At 47.0% G+C, this 22,806-nt stretch overlaps 1 protein-coding gene across 3 annotated transcripts in view; it reads right to left on the minus strand.

Moving 5' to 3' along the window:
* Positions 1-22,806, minus strand: part of ABCC4 (ATP binding cassette subfamily C member 4 (PEL blood group)) — a gene marked incomplete at both ends in the record, with an annotated part of 194,785 nt that overhangs the window by 118,782 nt on the left and 53,197 nt on the right. For all 3 annotated transcript variants that reach the window (XM_084235702.1, XM_084235701.1, XM_084235700.1), the window contains 7 exons: positions 246-437; positions 1,382-1,471; positions 3,570-3,671; positions 7,094-7,343; positions 11,145-11,270; positions 12,958-13,121; positions 14,030-14,119. In XM_084235702.1, the coding sequence (XP_084091828.1) occupies positions 246-437; positions 1,382-1,471; positions 3,570-3,671; positions 7,094-7,343; positions 11,145-11,270; positions 12,958-13,121; positions 14,030-14,119 (1,014 nt within the window). The remainder of the gene's footprint in view (positions 1-245; positions 438-1,381; positions 1,472-3,569; positions 3,672-7,093; positions 7,344-11,144; positions 11,271-12,957; positions 13,122-14,029; positions 14,120-22,806) is intronic.

A 22,806-nucleotide genomic window follows, 5' to 3' on the forward strand; every position in this document is an offset into this window, starting at 1 on the left:
GCCAATTTTTCTAATTGTCCACTTAAAAAAAAAAAAAGCTAAAAGTGAAGAATAGATGTCACAAACCAAAACTCTTCCCCAAAAGCCAGCATCACATGAGGATTAAACAGTAGTCTCTGTGCTCAGGACCCCTTATACAGAAGACCAGTCTTACAAAGATGTCTCAAAATAAAATAGAAAACTCACAAGCCTTGCCACTGACCAATATAATCACAACCGTTAGAAGAAATTCCAGCGCCACTCACCTTTTTCAAAGCACAAGCCTTGATTACTTTCTCGTATCGTTCCTTTTCGTATTTTTTCCCGAACAAAATATTGCTCCTCACAGTTCCTGAGAACACCCAGGGCTGCTGGGACACGTAGGCGATTCTCCCCTGCACAGTGACCAGCCCCTGGCTGGGGGGCAGCTCCCCAAGCACAGCACTCAGCAGAGAGGACTGGAACAGAGAAGAAACACGCAGGTGGGCACGGCCAGAACGCCCAGGTCAGGATGACATTGCAACGCAGCCTTTCCCGTCCAGCATGCCAGCCCAGCCACCCAGACACTGTCCGCACAGCACACACAACTTTATTCCAGTTGCAATAAACTGGAAATGACGCTATAGCTTGATGTTAATTGGAGGGTTCATGGTCAATCGGGAATATTAACAAACCAGGTTATCACAATCTCCTCTGCCCAAGAGCATCCCTCCCAAATGAAAGGCTCTACTCCACAGACACTAATCAAGAACATTCCCAGGCGCAGTGTATCTATTTCCTGTATCTGACTTTGAACGCAACTGTCCTTGTGTCCCCAGAGTCATCACTCGTTCCGGAAAAGCTAGTTGCAAATATTCCCACTGCAGCAGGAGAAATGGTTCCTTAGATGAACGGAGAAGTGAGTCCAGAGAGCAAAAGTCTACTATGATGGAAAAAGGCCCCCTCTTGTCCTCCGTCCTGGGCTTATCGTCTGCCTCTTGCTATTTCCAATGCACAAGACTTAAGGACATTTGTGAACAGCTTTCACAACACACAGACAGGCTGCGTCTGCCCCTTGCACGATCAGGATGCATGTCACCATCTGTCTGCAGGACCTGTTCTGGGCCTCGCGACATCTGGCTTCCCGCGCCCGCATAGCACAGACTCAGGCCTGCGCATCTGCTAAGCATGCACGGATGTGACCTGGACAAGTCATACAAGGAGAGTCACAGCTCTCCAGAAGTCTTTAAAGCCTGCAGACTCCCTGCAAGGTCTGCACTAAGAGGAAGAAGTCCCACTCCCTCTGCCCTTCTACCCTGGAGCGCTAGTGGTAAATCACAGGGTTCACTTGGGCCCAGCTCCAGTTCCCAACTGGGCAATTTGAGCAAAATCTGCCGGATGCCAAAGAAACACAGTCACTTACCTTCCCTGCCCCCACGGGCCCGACCACGGCGAGCAGTTCTCCAGGTCTGACAGTGAAGGAGAGGCCGTGTAGGGTCGGGGTCTCTGATGCCTGCAAATGAAAGTGACAAAAGGTGCCCATTTCAATAAAGACACGCAAATTGTGTCAAAAGTTAGTCACCAACACGTGAATGTCACCCACCCTTATGATATTGTATCCTGAAGTCCATTTCACCTAATTTTATCTCTGGGGGGTTGGTTCTTTGACCCAATTTCTATATGAGTACAGCTCTAGACTCTCACAGCATTTAAACAATAGAGGTGGCAAGGCACCATCTGGGAATGAATATGCCTCAGCACACACAAACTTACAAAAATTACATTCTTAACAGAATATTCAGTGTAGGAGCTTTTAATCATCGACTAGTTTTCATCACCACCCTTGGTTTTTAATCTTCTATTCCATTAATCCCCACAAGGTGGCAACATAAGCACATGACACGCCAGGTCCTTTACTAATGAGTAATTTGAAGTCGCCACTAATTGCTTCCTTTTCACTCAATAAAGAATGAAAATCGGTAATGTCCAGCAGGCAGGAAGGCACTTTATAAAGTCACTCTTGGCAAACAAACTCCTGTACGCAGTGGGCAAGGATATAACAGAGTTCTAACTTAACAAGGGGAAATAATGTAAGAATCGTGGGTCAAAGTGATAAAGACTTAATTTTATACGTAGTTACAAGCAATTGGTATCTGTCCCCACCGAACAGGGACAGCACAGTACTTCTGCAAAAATTATGAGAACACCTGAGACAACACACAAGTCAAGGGAAAAGGGAAGGAGAGAATATTCTGCTAATCAGAAACTGCATTCCAGAACAATCTATAAATCTAGGAAAAGAACATTTAATGGCATGTGCACGTTTTCACATACACTGCTAAGAAAATTCTCAATAACTGCATGTCTTGTTAAAAAACTGCAAATGCACAAAAGGAAAAAAATCAAGTGGTAGAGGCTGTTAGTACTACATCTAAGAGCTAGAAAATAACAGGGAGAAATTAAAGGTCTGGATGATCTTCCATATGAAAAATTACTCTGCTTTTGCAGAGATGGCCATCTACTAAAATAATGACCATTATTTCTAATCATTAAAAAAAAAAAAAAAAACTAGTTCCTGGAATTATAAAAGCCATCACAGCAAACTGGATTTTAATATATGAGAAACATTTTTTAAGCTTCTCCACTCCTTTCAATGGGTGCAATAAGAAGTTCCTATTTCACCACTTGTAGTTATGATTATGAAATAATGGGCCCCATACAAACACCAGTTTCCAGTCACCGCGCTTCAATTTTTCCTGGGGATTGAGGGATTGGGGTGGTCCAGGGTTCCCTCCTGAAGGGCTTCAATTCCCGGCACTGCTCTAGCATGACCAGAAGGAGGGAATGTTCAACAGTTCAGGGACACAGGTGCAAGGAGGATCCCCTCTGAGCCAGACATGTGCTAGGTTCTGGGGGTGCAGCAGGGGACCCCAGAGATCAAAACCCCTCCTTGTAGAAATAAAGTGGCCCCCACTTGACAACTGAGCAGAGGAAAACCAGAGGAAACTTCTTGATAGAAGTTTGATAGAAGCCACCAGCTGTCTGGAATGAGAACTTCTTGAGAGCGATCCTTGTTGTGTTTCGCGTCATCAATACAGAGCACAAGCTTTCAGCTGAGACTGGTTACCTGCAGCCAGGCAGGAGCTAAGAAGACGGGAACCCCTGCCCCAACCCACAGCAGAGACCCAAATCACGGGTTTCCCCTGACGTGTAATGAGAGGGTCAAAAACATCCACATGAAAAAACAGGCAAATTCCTCAAAGTCTGGCATCTGCAATGACCTGTAACAGGTGTCGTCACCAACCCCACACACAGCCCTCCCCGGCCAGCCCATAAATCCTACAGCACAGGATCGGCTCCCGTGTGTTCCAAACCCGGGGAGCTGTGACCGCTCTGATGTGGGATAAACAGCAGCTGGGTGCTCAGATTGCCATTCCCCTTCAGCTCTACCCCCAGCAACCCCCACTCCTGATGGAGAACGGTCACAACACGCGTTCGGTAAGCGAGGGGTTCACACTTTACGCCAAGTGTAAAATGGCAAACTTCTCTACTAAAGCTACGTCGGCAGGGGTCGCTGCGCACTCATGATCTTGCAAGGGAGGATTTGTTACCTTATCCCAAAAAGCAGTAAAATCTTGCACATGCACTAGCGTTTTACCATCTGAAGGTGGCTGGGGGCGGTGTCCCGATACCTCGTCAAGTAACAGAAAGTTCTATGGAAAAAGGGAAAACAGACTGTTGAAATGCAGCACAAAACCACAGGCAAAAACCACTTCCCTAGAATCCGCAACAGAAAATGTTACCCTGTCCTTGTGCCATTTTTACCAGCTATATTTAAAGTGTTGGTTTTGCCTGTTTACACTGCTGGTGGGAGTGCAAACTGGCCCGGCTGCTATGGAGAGCTATGTGCAGGTTCCTCAAAACTCTGACTATGGGTCTACCACATGACCCAGGTATTCCATCCCTAGGAATCTACCCAAGGGACACGAAAACATTCATTTGAAAGGAAACCTGCACCCCTATGCTTATTGCAGCACCATTCACAATTACTAAGGTATGGAAATAACCTAAAAGACTCCCAAACGGATGAATGGATCAAGCAGATGTCGTGTACATACACAGTGGAATACTACTCAGAAATGAAAAAAGGATAAACTCATGTCATTTGCAGCAACAGGGATGGAGCTGGAAGGGATTCTTTAAATGAAATAAGTCCATAGAGAAAAGATAAATATTGGATGGTTTCATTTATATGTGGAATATGGAGAAACTGAACTAAGGGTCAGGAAAAAAGACAGAACTTGCAAGCTGACCACTGCTGCTGTTCCTCTCCCAGTGCCAATGTTGGGAGCGGCGAGGGATGAAGGACAGATTCAAGCAGCGAGAAGCCTACAGGGGCTTACACCTAAAAGGTGCAGCCCCAGGCCTTGGGCAGTCTCATATTTATTGAGAACCAGGTTCAGAGAAGATGGGTAAGTATGTGGAGGAATGTCCATGCATGGGGATTCGTTATCAGGGAGGCATCATCTCTGCACAAGCTATGAGTGACCAGGGCAGGGGCTATTGCTTGGGGGGCTCCATAGTTTCTGCTGATCAGATCATACCATCTCTAGTCCCTGCTCTTATCTAACTTACTGCAAATCTCTACAAGTAAGGTATTCTAGCCGATGCTGCTTATCTGGCCATGATGTCTGCCTGCTGATTTCATCAGATCCTAGTTTCCCAATGTTCCTCATACCACGACTTTTACGCTGGAGAGAAGCCCCCCATGGCTTGACCAGTGGGAACTCTGGGCACCAAGACAACGGGCCCGAGAACAAGGAGGGCTGGGGATTCCACAGACCATAGATCTGAGGCACACGGCGGGGAGGTGGGGACAGGAGGGAAGAGCAAGAGGACTGTGGAGATGGGTCCTGGGTGCCGTGGTGGTGGGAGATCTATAGGGACCACACCTGAGGGAAGAAATCAAACACCATCCAAAAATTAACGATGGAAGAAAATAAATGAATCAAAAATAAAAATAAAATTATATTTAAATGGAAAATAATAAGGCACCAGTTTTGATGCCAACATACTGTACATCACATGGTGTGTCCCATGTTAGGATAGCCATCATTTTAATACACAATTTTTTTTTTTTTTTTGCAGTAGCATTCCTGGCCAGGAGGCAGTTCTCTTCGTCACATAAAACAAGTGTAATTAGGCACGCAGACCTCTCCTGCCGCCCACTGCTCCCCGCAGCAGTGTACTTTGGGCCTTCTGCCTGCTCTGCTTCCCGCTCTGGCTCTGGTGAATTCTCTCACCCTCCCGCGCTTCTGACTGTACCCCCAGTGCTTGTATAAATAAATAAATAAATCTTTTTTTAAAAAAAAAGAATTGACCACATTTAAAAAAAAAAAAAAAACAAGTGTAATTAATGGGTCCTCCCTGCAGGGAAATGATGGCCCCAAATTTGAAGATACTCAGAAGCTGGAGACTTTTACTGATTTACTTTTATGAGACAACAATCAGTGCAGGGGTTTCTGGGGGCTGAATCCTACCGCGTGCACCATGTGACATGCTGGGGACACAAGGAGGGGGCCACTCCCAGGACCTCAGGATCAACCTGGCCCAAGGGATGTGCTGGCAAACCAGATAGAAAACAGACTGTTGAAACTGCAGCACAAAACCAGAGGCAAAAACCATTTCCAGGAGACTGAGATCCAGGACCTGGCCTGCCCACTAATCAAGGCTGTGGGGCCACCCTGCTCCGCCCCCAACACCTGCCACAAGTGCATCCAATCAGCACCTTGTCATTAACTATCTGGTAAGTCCTCGATCTAACCTCTTTAGTCTTCCATTGAATACTGTCTCTCTCCTGGACAGCAGCAATGGCTGGTCCACACGGCCTCTGTGGCATACCCCTCGAGCTCCCTGAGTCCTTACAGGGACACTGAGTCACGCAGAGGCAGAGCCACATCACTCACTGCAGAAGCGCTTTCCTGACCCCACCAGATCACTGACACTTCTCCAAAAGCAGAAAAGCCCTACTGTGCTAGTGGGCGTGCCCACCAGTATTTTTTTTTGGAGCACTGTCTCCACGAAACTGTTTGCCCAGCCCTCTGCTTCCTTCCTGATGGTGGAATTGGGTGAATTGATTTGTTTTCCTTCTTGGTAAGTACTGCCAGCGTAAGCTTTTTAAAAGCTTTCCCTGTTTAAATGAGGTGGTGGATTTCAGTGTCATCGCTCATCATTGCTGCTGCTACCAGGTAGGGTTCTGGGTTTTTTTTTTTTTTTTTTAAGATTTATTTATTTATTTATACAAGCACTGGGTACAGTCAGAAGCACGGGAGGGTGAGAGAATTCACCAGAGCCAGAGTGGGAAACAGAACAGGCAGACTGACAAAGAAATACACTGCTGAGGGGAGCAGCGGGCGCGGCAGGAGAGGTCTGTTGTGCAATATGGGACCCTCGCCGGCGGCCGGGGTCGAACCGGCGCTGCAGAGGCTGCAGGCAGCTTTGCAGCCCAGCGCTCAACCACTGAGCCACCAGGGGAGGCCCTCAGGTAGGTTTTTATTTTTAAGGTTTATTTTTTTACGCATTTAAGAGCTGGGTTACAGGCCAGAGATGCAAGGGGTGAGAGGATTCACCAGAGACAGAGCGGGGAACAGAACAGGCAGACTGACTGAAATACACTGCTAAGGGGAGCAGCAAGTGAGACAAGAGAGGTCTGCTGCGCCATGTGGGTAGCTCATTGGCTGGCTGGGGATCAAACTAGTGCTACAGAGGCTGCAGATTGCTTCATAGTGCGGTGTTTAACCCCTTGAGCCACCAAGGAGGCCCTGCTTCCAGGTAGTTTTTAAAAGCCTGTCAGTTAAGACATTTTCACGACCCCACAACACAGACCCAGATGAGGGCAAAATGACTGTCAAAAGTATTTTGGCAAAAAGGTAGATGAATAGGACAGGATTCATCGTCTCCGTTAAGTGGCAACTTGGCGTGTCTCAGAAGCAGCTGCACATGTAAAGATGAAGCACGTTTCCTGACAGACGGGCCTGGGTGCAGTTTTTACTTTCAAAAGTAATGAAGCGAAATACACCCTAAGATAAATCAATGTAAGCATGAAGGGGGTAAAAAAAGGTCTTTGTTCACCAACCTTGATTCTTTGGATGCTGACGACGGACTCAGACACCTTCTCGATGGCCGAGGGGAAGAAGAGGGTGACGGTCAGGCGCACGGCGCCATAGAGCGTCACAGCCACGAACACACGGCTGGCAGTGATCACGTTGCCCAGCAGCACGTAGGTGGTGAAGGTCACGAAAACGATGATTTTGCTGGCAACGAAAAACGATGCCAGGTTCATGCCTCTCAGGTAGGAACTTCTCAGAATCTTGGAAATTTCCTTCCTGGAGAAGAGAGCAGGACACAGGCGTTGAAGGAAGCCTGGACGTCAGAGTCGAGGGTTCAAGTGGCCTTGGTGCGTGGTCCCTTTTGGGAGGTATCAGTTAACATTAACCCTCCCCCACACACACACTCCATAGAAATCTCCAGCGCTCACCCCGGGTAGCTCCTGCCCAGGACCACATGCATCATGACCACGCTAGCTGTCTGGCTCAGTGGATGCTGGACGTGCCTTTATATTCCGGTCCACCTGGGTCTGAACACCCCTTCCCTAAGAATTCATAAGTCCAGGCCCCATTCTGGGCACCTGGGGATGAGAGACGCACACTCTGGGGGCTCAGGAACTCATGGGAGAAGACAATAAGCAGCCTTAAAATTGTGCATTAATAAATACACGATGGAATATTACTCAGCAATCAAAAAGATAAACTCATGCTATTTGCAGCAACATGGATGGAGCTGGAAGAGATCATGCTCTGTGAAATAAGCCAGAAAGAAAAAGAAAAATACCGGATGGTCTCACTCATAGTAAGAATTTAGAAGACCTAAATAAGGGCCCAGGAAAAAGACTAACTATAATAAAGAAAAACGCAAAATCAACAAGCAACTGTGAACCAGAGACACACTAGTGGGGGGTGGGGAGGGGGAGAGGAGGGATTAGTGTCAGGATGAGGGGGGTAGGAATTATATGGGGAATATAACCAAAATGAAAGTGCATACATTGTGCAAACATTAAAAAGGATGTAAGAATTATATAAAATAATTCATTAAAAAAACAAAAAAATACATTAAAAAGGCAAATTAAGAAAAAAAATTCTCATTTCCTTATCAGATTGGCAGAGATTTTTTTAGAAAGACACCAAAATACTCAGTTTTTGTGAGACTGCAGGAAAATGCACACTGCATGTGTTTGCACAGCTCTTCTGGACAGTAATAAGGTTCATGCTTCAGAAGTTCTCAAAAGGCACCTACCCTTTGACACAAGTGAATCCACTTTTAAAAATGTGTTCTAAGAAAATAATCATGCATTGTTACAAAGATTTTGCTATGCCATTCATCATAACACTTATAGTAGTGAAATCTGAATAAGTGAATGTTTGTGATTACATAGTTAAGTAATTTATGGCATATTAATAAAATGGAATAATATCCAGACACAAAGAACTTGACAAATTATTTTTGACATAGTAAGATACATATATTTTAATTAAAAAACATATTGTACTATAGCAACTTTTTTTTCAAATAAGTATATTCAGCATAGCTATTATACATGCTATTTGCATACTATTTGCATGGCTAATATACATACTATTTGCATACATACTATTTATTTAAGGAATAAAAAGTTATATATTTTGGTTGTTCAATAGTGAAATCAAAAAAAAAAATTTTCTGTGTTAGACAGGCAGCGAGCACCAGCACACCCCACCCCAGGAGCCCCAGGACACACTGGGGGCAGAGCAGACAGGAAGTGGGACCTGGAGGACGAGTCGGGGTTCATCAGGCTGCAGAGGAGCAGGAAAAGAGCAGAGGGGAGTCTGGGGAAGCTCATCCGGAGAAGAATGAAGAGGAAGGTGCAGGGAGGCCTACGGAGCAGCCCACTCACACAGGTGTCGAGGGGGCAAGAGGTGGGCGAGGTGCAGCCAGGGAGTTAGTGCTGGGTTGAAAAACTAACCAAACAAGCACACCAAAGGCTGAAAAGGATTCCAGAGGCAGAAAGCAAAAGGGAAGGGAAGGAAGGGAGTCCCCATGATTCGGTTGGGCACGAGCGACACCCATTAGTCTCCTTGGCCTGATACAGTTTCCCCCAGTCGCCACGGCGTTCCCATGGCTAAGTCAATGTAAATCACAGTCTGTTGGGAGAGACCCTGTGCAGTGAGCAGAAGGGCCTTGACCTGAGTCCCTAAGGCATGTGAAAACACATGCATCTCGGAGGAAAACCTCTGAGTGACAGGACGTGGTGTTGAGTGCCCAAAAGTGACCTGTGTGGAGTCAGGCCTCTACATCTCCACAGTCTGAGAATAACAAAAATAATGAGCGAACTTCCCAAGCTCTAGCTAGGGGGCGATAAGATTATGTGCGTGAGAACTAACCACCTGGTACCCTACTGTCTGAAGTAAATAGATAATAGTAAGAAAGTAGACAAATCATTCATATGTGTTATCATTGTATGGTATACTTTGATGTTAGACCTGCTGCAATTGAAATAGTATATAATGAGCACTAAGACAATAAAGATTTACTGAATGCTGGACATGACAGTCCCCCGTGTCTGATTTCCCTCATAGTCGCGTTCCAGGTCTCAGACTCACTAGAAGTCCACAATAGTCTGACTTTAGGCGTGTAATTCTCTGGTGTTGGCAACTCAGAATTATTTACAGTCATGTGAGGCTTCACTTTCACTAGTGTCACTAAGAAGCACATACACACTTTGCTTTAAGACTCCAGTCATGGGGCCTCGCCCGGTGGCGCAGTGGTTGAGCGCTGGGTTGCGAAGCTGCCCACAGCCTCTGCAGCACAGGTTCGATCTGCAGCACAGGTTCGATCCCCAGCTGCTCCCCGGCCACCGGAGGAGGGTCCCACATGGCGCGCAGACCTCTCCTGCCGCCCGCTGCTCCCCTCAGCAGTGTACTTCGGTCCTTCTGCCTGCTCTGCTCCCCGCTCTGGCTCAGGTGAATTCTCTCACCCTCCCGTGCTTCTGACTGTGCCCAGTGCATGTATAAACAAACAAACAAACAAGCAAACAAAACAAACAAATAAATGGATAAAGCATGCCTCTATTAAAAAAAGAAAAAATGAAAAGGTAGGAGAGCTTCTAAAAACATCCCATAAAATTGGGGGAGTTCGAACTAAAAAAGCTACGCACAGCGAAGGAAACTATCGTCAAAACAAAAAGGCGCCCTACTGAACGGGGAAAATACTTGCACATTATACATCCAACAAAGGGCTGAAATCCAAGGTAAGAGCTACAAAGAAGTCATACAACTCAACAGAAAGAAAACAAAGAACCCAACCCCTAAACGGGTGGAAGAGCTAAACAGACACTTCTCCAAAGAAGACATGCAGGTAGCCAACAAGCACTTGAAAAATATGCACAACCATCACCTGTTATCAGGGAGAAGCAGATCAAAACCACAAAGAAGAACCACCTCCTGCCTGTGAGGATGGTCCCTCACAGACAAAAAACAGAAACAAGTGTTGGCAAGGATGTAGAACAAAAGGAAGCCTCCTACACTGTGGACGAGAATGTAGACTGGTCCAGTTCCTATGAAAACAGTATGGTTTCCAAACACATTAAAAATATTCCACTCCTAGGTATCTACCTGAAGCGTAAAAATACACTCATGCAAAAAGGTGTTTGCACATCAATGTTCACTGCAGCACTGTACACAATAGCCAAGTTATGCAAACAACCAAAGTGCCCAAGGACAGAGGAGGAAAATGTGGTACATTGCCACGGTGGAATACTACTCAGCTGTGAAAAAGAGGTAAGCGTTTGCCTTTTGTGACAACATGGGTGGAACTGCAGGGGATTATACTAAGCAAAATAAGTCAGAAGGAGAAGAAAAACATGGGTGGTCTCACTTACATGTGGATTATCAAAAAAGAAAACAAGAGTTCAGAAAAAGCCAAACCAGTAACGGTCCTTGAAATCTGACTATAGGACCGAGACTACCAGAGGGGTAGGAGGAGGGACAGCAAAATAGGGAGCGGGCCCAGTGGACTATGGTGGATCACGAAGGGTGACCTGAGAAAAATGGAGACAAAAAGTCACGCAAATCTGAGATTTAGGAAACACTCACCTTCTATAGTTGGTGATGAGGTCGTCAAACGACTTCTCCCAGCCATACATCTTTATTATCCTTATGCCCGTAATCACTTCATTCATGGTCCTGATCCTGATATCTGTGAATGCTGCGGTCTTACTCCTGGGGGCGGGGAGACAGGCGAGAGGTGAGTCAGGGCAACATAACCCGACTTTATCAGCAGCAGGCACAGCCCACAGGGGTGGCAAGCCAGCCCCTGCCTGGCCTCCCTCTGACCGCACCGGTAGGTCCCACCCCTGATCATCCTGGGAGTGACCCCGGAAACCCTCTGGGACCAGCGTCAGGTCCAACCTCTTCTTTACCACAGGGCCCTCCATAGTGGCCACTGCTGTCACAAATGCCGCTTGCGAGTTGGGACATTATTTCAGCTCACCTTTGGGGAGCTTCTGACTTCAGGAAACATTAAATTAGAAAAACGCTGACTGAGACTCACAACCTGTTGTGGGCCAAGGTACTTGCCAAATCTGCTAAGGGACAGGCTTGTGTTTAACCAAAACCACACACAAAACTTTTTGCTTAGATTTCTCAAGAAGAACTTTTCTTTTAACATATAATATTTGTATTCTTCCTCCTTTTATTCCTGGACTGAATTTTCCAAGAGTTATTATTTTTTCTTCCTCTAATACTTTGAGGCCCTCAGGTACAGGAAGGAGAATCAATGTTTATTTTAGACCCGTAGTGATCAGGAGCCAAGCCTGGAGGTCTAAGAGCTCAGGCTCATCACTGGCAAAAAGACGAGGGAAAACACTTGTATTGTTCCCTATAAATGACTACAAATTCATATCAAGATGTGTGATTAAACAAAACGGATGGGCCTCCCCTGGTGGCGCAGCGGTTGAGCGCTGGGATGCGAAGCTGCCCGTAGCCTCTGCAGCAAGGGTTCGATCCCTGGCCACTGACTAGGGTCCCACGTGGTGCGACAGACCTCTCCTACCGCCCGCTGCTCCCCTCAGCAGTGTACTTCATCAGTCTGCCTGTTCTGTTCCCCGTTCTGGCTCTGGTGAATTCTCTCACCCTCCTGTGCTTCTGATTCTACCCAGTGCGTGTATAAATAAATAAATGTTTTCTCCCCCCCAAAAAAATATAAATAAATAAATAAAAGCAAAAAACGATGGCTATATAAAATGTAATCCATGAGAGAAAACTCAATGAATGAAAGCCAAAAAGCAGTCAACCCAAGAAAAATAAAAATCAAAACCATGACATACATACTTGAAAATGGCTCTCACACAAGGGTAACAAAAATATATACAACCAGGAGCCTCCCTGGTGGCCTAGGGGTTAAGTCTCAGCACTATCACCGCTAAGGCCTGTCTCGCCGCTGCTCCCCTCAGCAGTGTATTTCAGTAGATCCACCTGCTCTGCTCCCCATTTTGTGTTTGGTGAATCCTCTCACTCCCCACACCTCTGGCCTATACCCCAGTTCTTCTACGCAAAAATAAGTAAGTAAATACACACACACACATGCATGCAATCAGAATTGGGCCTGACAGGTGTTTAACATGTTACCGCTAAATACACACTGGAATGACTTCAATGTGCCCCTTCTACTTAGTAGGCAAGGGAGCCTGAGGAGCTGCAGCAGGGATGCCTTTTCTTCCTTCCCACTTCAAGATGGGCCTTGAGCTTAAAGCTGGAGCCTCTACTGGCTGAGCCTGAAGAGTTGAGAACACCCGCAAAGAAGCGATTCTGGAAAGCGCTTGTTCCATTTCTGAACAAAGAAAGGCCTCAGACGGACAGCGGACGTGCCGTGCACACGACCCACTTGTTAAACCAGGGCTTCTCTTACCGGAGTGAGGAGAACAACTTCCCGATGCAGCTTTGCAGAGGCAGGAGGATGAGGAGCACCGCCATGCCGGCCAGGCAGGAAATGCCTATTTCCATCCAGAGCAGGGCAGTGACAGCGATGGCTTGCAGGGGGCCTGCCCACAGAAAGTGCAAGAATATCGTTACCTGGAAAGAAAAAGACAGGCCTTTTTAGGGCTAAGGGAAACCAGCACCAGGAAGAACAATGCATAGAATCCACCTGCCTGGAAGAACAGACAGGAGCCTCAGCAGAACAGATCACAGTATTAAACCTGCAGAAACAGAAACCCACGTATCTACCATTTAGGGGCAACTAAAAGGAGAGCTTCGGGGATGCTGGGGAGCGCCCTGAGCTACAGAGCTGGGAGGAGGAGCTCAGGGTTGCCTCAAAATCTCTCTGATACAAAGGTCAGCCTCATGTTCCAGGGGGCTCCCTGCACCCCGAGAAAGCCCTTATCATGGCCCTGTTACACTCTCCTGTACTTAATTACTGAGTCTTCATCTCCCTGACAGGGTGTGACTTCTCAGGGCAGAAACCCAATCCCCTACATCCCTGACACTAAGCAAGAGCCTAGTTCATTTTTGTTGAATGAATAACTGAAAGAGAAGCAGTGCAATGGAACACAGGTGTCAAGACAGACTAGTGAGATCCACAACACCCTGGAAACATGTTACATTCATAAGGTATGTGCAAAAACTGAGTGTGGTGGGATAGAGGAGAGTGGTTTCTCTGGTGAGGGACCACCCAATGGGCCCACATCACAGACATGGCACAGGGGGCCAGCACAATCCCCACCAGCAGGAGTTCATCCTCTAGAGGAGAAGAATCAGCCAGCAACACCAACACCATAAGCTAAAAAGAGAGACCCAGGGGGACACTGGAACCCCTCCAGCAAGCGTCTTCCATCTGCCCATTACTCACTGACGTCAGGTTGCAGGTAACATGAGAAAAACACAGCTCAGTCTGCAGGACAATGCATGTGACCACATCTGGCACACACAGCACCTGTGTTGTAGGCCCTCGAAGGAAGGCCGGCCGCTGCCAGACACCTCACCTGATCGAACTTGTTCACGTCCCCCGATAGCAGGTTGACGATCTGGCCCGTGGTGGTCTTCCCCATGGCCGAGTTGCTCAGGCGAAGGGCCTGAAATGAGAGGCACACAGATCTGGGCTCCGCACCCATGCGAGTCACGCAGGGCGCACAGCAAACGCCTTCCGCTGGTCTCGTGGGATGACCCCCATTCAGCCTCCAAATCCTCGGCTTGGGGGTGGGCTGCTTCCACAGGATCCCCAAAGCGAGGGCAGGAGGCAAGAGCCAAACCCCTCACCCATTTGACGGTAGGCTACAGGCAATGTGAACAACTTGGCACGTGCAATGTCTGAAAGGACAGATGTTTTTATATTGAGGAGCTCACTAAGGTCATTTTTAGCCACATGAGATGAGGGTGGAGAGGCTGCTCAACGGAAAATGTGGGACACCCGACCATGAATCTGCAGTCAGTCGTTGCTTCTGTGGCATGTCGTGCAAATAATTTACACAGGCAATAGAAGTAAACACTGAGATGATTCGGATTTTGGAGTTAGTAGACAAGAACTAAAAAACAACTACTATAAATATGCTCCAGTTAGAGGAACAAATTTAAAATATGACTAAAAGAAAGATCTGGCAACATGGCAATATGTGGGTAAATGTGAAAGATTATATTTTCCTTTTAATTTCTTTGAAAGACAATTTGATTGCTCAAAGCAAAAACATCTCTAACACTGCATTACAAACACAGATGTGAAATATGTAACAATATGTTGGGAATAATACACGGAGGGTGGGTAACACAACTTTAGTATTGCTCCGTCGTACTTTGTCAGTAGTCCAATACAAATTCTAAAAAGAGGGCCTCCCCGGTGGTGCAGCGGTTGAGCACTGGGTTGCGAAGATGCCTGCAGCCTCTGCAGCACCGGTTCCATCCCCGGCTGCTCCCCGGCCACTAGAGGAGGGTCCGCATGGCACACAGACCTCTCCTGCCACCCGCTGCTCCCCTCAGCAGTGTACTTCGGTCCTTCTGCCTGTTCTGCTCCCCGCTCTGGCTCTGGTGAATTCTCTCACCCTCCCGCGCTTCTGACTGTACCCAGTGCTTGTATAAATAAATAAATAAATAAATAAATCTTTTTTTTAAAAAAAATTCTAAAAAGACTGTAATAACCTAACATGTCTATTTCAACCCCTGAAACAACACTGAAAATACAAAAAGCAATACTGCTAAAAAGTCAATAAAGAACCCAAAGTAGAATAATAAAAAAGGTTTCATTAACTAAAGAGTAGCCAGGAATAGAGAAAAGAAGAACAAAAAATATTTAGTTATGGAAAATAAATACCAAGGTGAAAGCTTACATCAATATCTATATGAAATGTAAACGGGCTAAAACTTCACTCAAAGGTCAGAGATTGTTGGACCGATTAACAAAAGAAACATACAACCTGCTGTCTACATGAGAGGTGTTTTTAAGAACACGGACAAGGGCCTCCCCCGTGGCGCAGCAGTTGAGTGCCGCGCTGCAAAGCTGTCTTACAGCCTGTGCAGCGCAGGTACAATTCCCCGCCAGCCAGGGAGCTACCCACATGGTGAGGCTGACCTCTCCTGTCTCGCCCGCTGCTCCCCTCAGCAGTGTCTTTGGTCCATCTGCCTGTTCTGTTCCCCACTCTGTCTCTGGTGAATTCTCTTACCCTCCTGGGCCTCTGACCTGAATAAATATTTAAAAAAAAAAAGAATATTGACAGGTTAATATAGCCTGGTGTGGCTATATTAACATCAGCACAGTAGGCTTTGAGATAAGGAATATTCCAGAGATTAAAAAGGACCTTTTATGATAAGATCAATTCACCACTCCTAAATGTGTATGTGTGATTTATAGAACTCCAACTTCTGAGACAAAAGCAGAGGGAACTAAAGGGAAATTATAGGGAACTTCACAATCATAGGTTTCAAAATCCCTTTCTCAGGAATGGACACAAGTAGACACAACCCCCTCCCCAACAACAACGAAAATCCTTAAGGACACAGGAGACGTAAAGGACACTAGCTGCCAGCTTCACCCAGATGACTTCACAGAAAACTACACCCAGCAAGGGCAAGGCAGCTTCTTTAAGGGCACAGTAGCTAGTAGTTCATCACCATACCCCATATGCAGGGGCCATAAAATAGATCCCAATAAACTTCTAAATATGAAAATACTACCCAGAATGTTCTCTGATTGTGAGAGAACTAAATTAGAAATAAGTAAAAGAAGGTATCTCATACTAGTAAACTAACAATGCCTTTCTCAATAGCTGTGTGTCAAGGGTGACCAGAGATCCCAAGGGAAATCAGAACTATTTCTCAAGAAATGATAGCAAAAATATGCGCTATCATCATTTGTGGGTTACAGAGGAAATGGGGGACTTTAAATGTTTCACATTGCAAAGGAAAAGTATAAAAACCAATGATCGAGATGCTACGTAAGACCACAAAAAAACCCCACAAAACCAAAATTCACTTGTACACTCTGTTCACACCTCTGGGAGAGCATCTGGTGTGACCAGTCAGAAACCACCAGGTCCTGAGAGCTTAGACCCATATGACATCATGACACAAGAATGACGTCATGACACTCCATTTAGAGAGACAGACAACCAACAGGAAGCCACCTTGTAAAGGAGGAATTATTCCTATCCTGCAGATGAGACAAGCTGAAAGGATTCCCGCCTGACAGGGAACAGACACTCATCATTTATCTTTAAATGCAATAAAAGGGACCACGGTTGCTCATTAAATGAGAAAATTTAAGTTTGGATCTAATCAAGGATGCGCATGTCATAGCTGACAGCTCTCGCCCAGAGCAGAGAGGAACTACTCGCAAATCAACGCCCAGGGATCTGTTCTTTTGGGTTCCCCTTTGCCTTAGGTTGGAAGGTGCAAACTCTAGCTCACCAGCTTCCTGTTCAGATCCCTGGTCTGCACCCCGCCTCACACCCAAAGTCAGTGATCCTCAGGGTGCAGTGGACACCTGCTCCCCGGGGTGCCGATATGGCCAGGCTTTTTGAACTCTGAGCACTTTATAATCCCATCATACCCCTGCAGTCAGGATAATCCTTCATCACGTCCTCATCAGACCACATCCCCATTACTGACTTCTGTTTCTAAACAAGGAGGTGACTTCATAATATAGGTCAGAGCAAACAGGCTAAGAAGAACATACAAGACTTTCAGAACAGAAAAGAGTGTGTCCCCGTGTCTGTGTTTCTAGTTTATCTGCCGGCTCCTGGCCCTTCCCCAGAGTTGAGTTTGCAGATAAGGCAGTTTCCAGGTGAACTGGGTAATTCTGCAGCTGGCAACTGTGATGAGCGTATTCAGATCACTTGAAGCAGAAAATTACCTGTATTTTTCCAATATTCTTGCCCAGAGTTGCTGAGTAATGCTGCCCTACCCACATTCATCATTGAGTAATCTAAAGCCATTAATCTGATTTCTGAGGGGAGGGCCCAGGAATTTATAACCTAACAGCCTCCAATCCTATGAACCCACATGGGAGGCACCGCCACATGAGTCAGCTCCCTCTGTGGGTCTGTAAAAAGGGATTCCAGGAAATACAAAACCAAGTCCAGACAAAACCTTCCACCTGCGGTCTCTATAATCTGAGCACTCCACTGCTTTTATTTTTGGAGGAGGACCTGAATTTCCACGCCTGGCACACAACCCAGCCAGGCTGCACAGGAAGCTCTCTCCCAGCCTTGGAGATCTGACATTTAGTCATTCAGATTCCTCCTAACTCCGCTGTGCACCATAGACCACTGTGACCTGTTGGAGTGCAGAGACCGGCAAGACCAGAGTGGACAAGTGACCCCCAGAGCATGAGGCCCACCATGTGGACCCCATATAGGTCAGAGCAAACAGGCTAAGAAGAACATACAAGACTTTCAGAACAGAAAAGAGTGTGTCCCCGTGTCTGTGTTTCTAGTTTATCTGCCGGCTCCTGGCCCTTCCCCAGAGTTGAGTTTGCAGATAAGGCAGTTTCCAGGTGAACTGGGTATGAAAAAAAGGCTGGAGCCTATGCGCTTTCTTTGTGTCCCTGGACCAGCCTCTCCATCACCCAGGGAAGCTCGAGACCTGTGGGGTGAAGGCAGCAAGAGCTCTGTCAGGCCCCTCCTGGCGGCACCGCAGTGCCCGGCAGTTTGCTGGTGAGAATGCAACAGGAAAACACTACCCTGAGGTGTTCCCCGGAGCCTCGACAACATTTCAGAAAACCTAATTATTAACTAAAGCACATGTTTTGTGAGCAATGGGGGGAGTCGCTACTGTTACAGGAAAATGACTCATTAATCACATCTACTAACACCTATGCAAAGCCTAGGAAGACACTTTGATGGTAGCTAAGTTCTAAGTGAAGCTGCATCCCCAGGTAATGAGTGGAAGCCCCCATATCCCAGCCCTTCTATCACCAAGTTCTTGCTTCAAGCAGAAACCCTGTCTGACTGTTTTACCCCACAAGAGAAATGGGAACAGAGAAATGGGTGATGCCAGCTGGTAGGGAGCCAGGTACACTAACACAGATTCTGTGACAGCGAGAGTAAGGGGTTGGGGGGGGGGGGGAGAAAGACAGAGAGAGAGAGAGAGAGAGAGAGAGAGAGAGAGAGAGAGAGAGAACACAGGGCAAAGGTTTTCGGGTCAGACAAGGAAAAAGACTGGTACTAAAAATGCAAATGAACTGTGCCCCCAACAAAGGGGAGACTAAAACTATGGAAATCTTCTCTGTCACGTTTTCCAAAAGAATTATAAAAACAACAAAAATGTGTTTATCTTCTCAAAAAGGGCATGAATTGGGCCTCCCCGGTGGCGCAGCGGTTGAGCGCTGGGTTGCGAAGCTGCCCGCAGCCTCTGCAGAGCAGGTTCGATCCCCGGCTGCTTCCCGGCCACAGGAGGAGGGTCCCACATGGCGCGCAGACCTCTCCTGCCGCCCGCTGCTCCCCTCAGCAGTGTACTTCGGTCCTTCTGCCTGCTCTGCTCCCCGCTCTGGCTCTGGTGAATTCTCTCACCCTCCCGCGCTTCTGACTGTACCCAATGCTTGTATAAATAAATAAATAAATCTAAATTAAAAAAAAAAAAAAGACCCCTGCTTAAAAAAAAAAAAAAAAAGGGCATGAATTGCTTCAAGAATGTATATGCGAGGGCAGATGCTAAGTCTTTTATAGCGACTATATTTAAGATCATATTGTCTATAAAGAAGATCCTAGTTATTTTGCTTTTCATGTGCCTTTTTTTCATACCAAAAGAGTATAAGAGGAAGCAATATGCTACCTACATACAAAGTCACCTCTTGGACATAATCTTTTTTTTTTAAAAAGATTTATTCACTTATTTATACAAGAACCAGGATACAGGCCAGATGCGCGGGAGGGTGAGAGAATTCATCAGAGCCAGAGCAGGGAGCAGAACAGGCAGACTGACGAAATACACTGCTGAGGGGAGCAGCAGGAGAGACAGGAGAGGTCTGCTGTGCCATGTGGGACCCTCGCCAGCCAGCCGGGATCGAACCAGCGCTGCAGAGGCTGCGGACAGCTTCACAATGCGGCGCTCAACTGCATGAGCCACCAGGGGAGGCCCTGGACATAATCTTACTGACAAGTCATCAAAATGAACTATTTCACAAGTGGCCATTTTCCTTTATCCTAATGATTTACGCTGATCAAAGCACTGGACCTGAGAAGGTGGATCTAGAACACACTTGAATAGGAAGAACACTGCAAAACTCGCTGCATTGCTCACTGGCCTTTCCAACACCATCTTAGAAGCTCACAGAAAATGAAGACATCTGTGCAAACAGAAAAGTAAGGAGATACAGTGTAGGGTAAAGAAAATATCAGGCTTTTCTGCCCTTCCGCCATCAGGATAGATGATGGATCCTTGTCCTGAATGCATGCCTGATGGCGGGCACCTGAAATAGGGTGTGGGCATAGGTAGATGGGATTCAGCTGAGCTAAGACTGTGCTTTTAAGGGCGGCATCACGGGGGGACGCCAGTAGCACCAGCAGCAGCAGTAGCAGCAGCAGCAGCAGCACCTGAAGGAGAAGCCAAAGCAGAAGCAGAGAACGCCAGAGAGCCCAGATAGAGTGAAGACTTGCTGGGGGCTGGGAGGTCTGCCAGCCTCCCAGCCCCCCAGCCAGCACCCCTGCCTGCCATATGCCTGGTGAACTCCAATAAAAGACCTGCAAAAACCCACTAAGGACTCTGACTCCTCCTTTACCCGGTCTGCATGGGATCAGAAAACCTGCACCGTGTCCAAGTCCTGCCCTTACATACAGTCTATACACTGTGGTCACAACATGATTTTGAGAGTCACTCTAAGTCAAAGCAGCCACGCCTTGATTTCTCGCATCAATGTGTGTGGCGAGAACTAGGACCCAAGTGTCCAGGATAATGAAGTGAAGCCATCTCCCACATGGTGACCCCTCCATCACCCTCTTTCCCAAACTCCACTTTTCAAATCCCACATTCCCCTACTTGCTGGAGTGGAAGGCACCAAGCAACAGCTGGGAGCCCACAGCTATTATGACACAGAGACACTGAACAAAGAAGTGACCCTATTAAGTGGCCCTATTAGGTTCAGCTAATGGGTCCCCGAGGGAGCAGGAAGAAGGAGAGGACTTCAAAACATAAGCAAGACAGAGCTGCTCGCTCAGAGTTGGGAGCCAGAGCAGGGTGGGTGCTCTAGGACACCCCTATCTTTCCTCCACCTCCTTGTGGAACTTCACCACACCCCAGTTCAGGCTCGAGGTGAACAGGGATCTTCTCAGCGAACACACAGTGAATGGGTGACCTGTGCCTGTTCAACAAGGAAATCAACCTTGAGGCCATGATGCTTAGAGAAATAAGCTGAGTCACCTGATGGCAAATTCTGTGTGATGCTATTTGCATGAGATAAGGACAACAGGCCTTTAATAGAGACAGAAAGAAGAAGGGCTGGGTGTGAGAATGGGGAGCTGTAGCAATACAGGGGCCCAGCTGTAGTCTTGATAAAGAGTTCCAGAGGTGGATGATAGGGAAGGGACTTGATGCCACTGACTGGTATGTTCAGAAGCTGAGAGCCTGGCAATGTCATGTCGTGTGCACATGGCCGCCATTAGATATCAAAAATGTGCCCACTTCAAACACAAAACATTTACCTTAGAAGAACTGAAAGAAAATAACCACTAACCAAAGCTCCCCAACCTAGAGAATAAAAAATTTTCAGGCAAGCAGAAACAGTGTTTAACTGGCAGTCAAGAGCGCAGGACACACCTGGACAGGTGTACAGGGAGCCACTTTCACTTTTCAAAGTACCAGGTCCCCCATGGCCCAGCCTGGTCTGTGGTCCCTCCATTTCCCAGTGGGGCACCCCCTAAGCAATCCTGATGCTAAGAACCCCTAGGGCACAGGTTGAACATGCACATGCCTAGGCATTTTGCTCAGGGGCCCGGGGATGAGTCCCAGGTCTGGGCTGTTACGAAGCACAAAGGTGACTCAGGGTAGGATTCCCTGAGCCTCAGCCTCAGAAGTCAAGTCAAACAGCTGCGCTATGCACACAGGGCTCCAGCAGCAAGGCTCATAAACAGCCAGCTGTTAAGCGCAGTGAGGAGATGTGGCCACTGACAAACACTGAATGGCTGCTAGTGGATATGCAGCCACACACCTGGATAGGCGACGTTTCCAGGCTCCGAGTAACAAGCAAAGCGAGGCTGGGCCCCAAAAGAAGGGACACATGTGAGGTGAAGGTTGCCATAGCCCAGGCCCAGACTCTCAGGCCAGAGGTGCAGGGATGAGAGGATTCACCAGAGACACACTGGGGAGCAGAACAAGCAGATCTACTGAAATACACTGCTGAGGGGAGCAGCAGGCGAGACAGGAAAGGTCTGCTGCACCATGTGGGTCAGCTCCCTGACCAGGGATCAAACTCGTGCTGCAGAGGCTGCAGACAGCTTCATAGTGTTGAGACTTAAGCCCTTGCGCCACCAGGGAGGCCCTCTACAAAGAATTTTGAAACAATCAACCCCAAAAATGATAAGCTCCGCAATGTTTATTGCAGCACTACTTACAACAGCTAGGGTGTATAAGCAGCCCAGTGCCCACTAGCAGAGGACTGGGTCAAGAAGATGTGGCATGACTGCGCAATGCAATACTGCTCAGTCACAGGGAAAGATAAAATTCTGCCACTGACGACAAAATGGAAAGAGTTTGAGTGTATGTACAGTAAAGCAAATAAAAATAACCAAGATAAATACTTCAGGACAATGCAGTCAAGAAAAATACTTATAAAAATCTAGTAGAAAAGGGCCTCCCTTGGTGGCGCAGCAGTTGAGCGCTGGGCTGCAAAGCTGCCCGCAGCCTCTGCAGCACCGGTTTGATCCCCAGCCACAGGCGAGGGTCCCACATCGCGTGACAGACCTCTCCTGCCGCCCACTGCTCCCCTCAGCAGGGTATTTCATCTGCCTGCCTGTTCTGTTCCCTGCTCTGGCTCTGGTGAATTCTCTCACCCTCCCGCGCTTCTGATTCTACCCAGTGCTTGTATAAATAAAATAAAATAAATCTTTTTTAAAAAATCTAGTAGAAAAAATAAAGTGAGATTTGAGAGGTATCATAAGGGTAAAATGACACCTGTGAGGGGGTAATAACAAAATGAAAAATTTTTTAAATGGGAGGAGTCTTGAAAAGGACATAAGAATCTCTAACCATGAAAGAAAAAGTTGATAAACAGGACATCATCAAGGCCAAAACATTCCACTCATCAAAAGACCTTGTTAGGAAAACAAAAACGCAAACCACA

The sequence above is a fragment of the Talpa europaea genome (genome assembly GCF_964194135.1).
Source record: "Talpa europaea genome assembly, chromosome: 6".
In the NCBI taxonomy this organism is placed as follows: domain Eukaryota; kingdom Metazoa; phylum Chordata; class Mammalia; order Eulipotyphla; family Talpidae; genus Talpa; species Talpa europaea.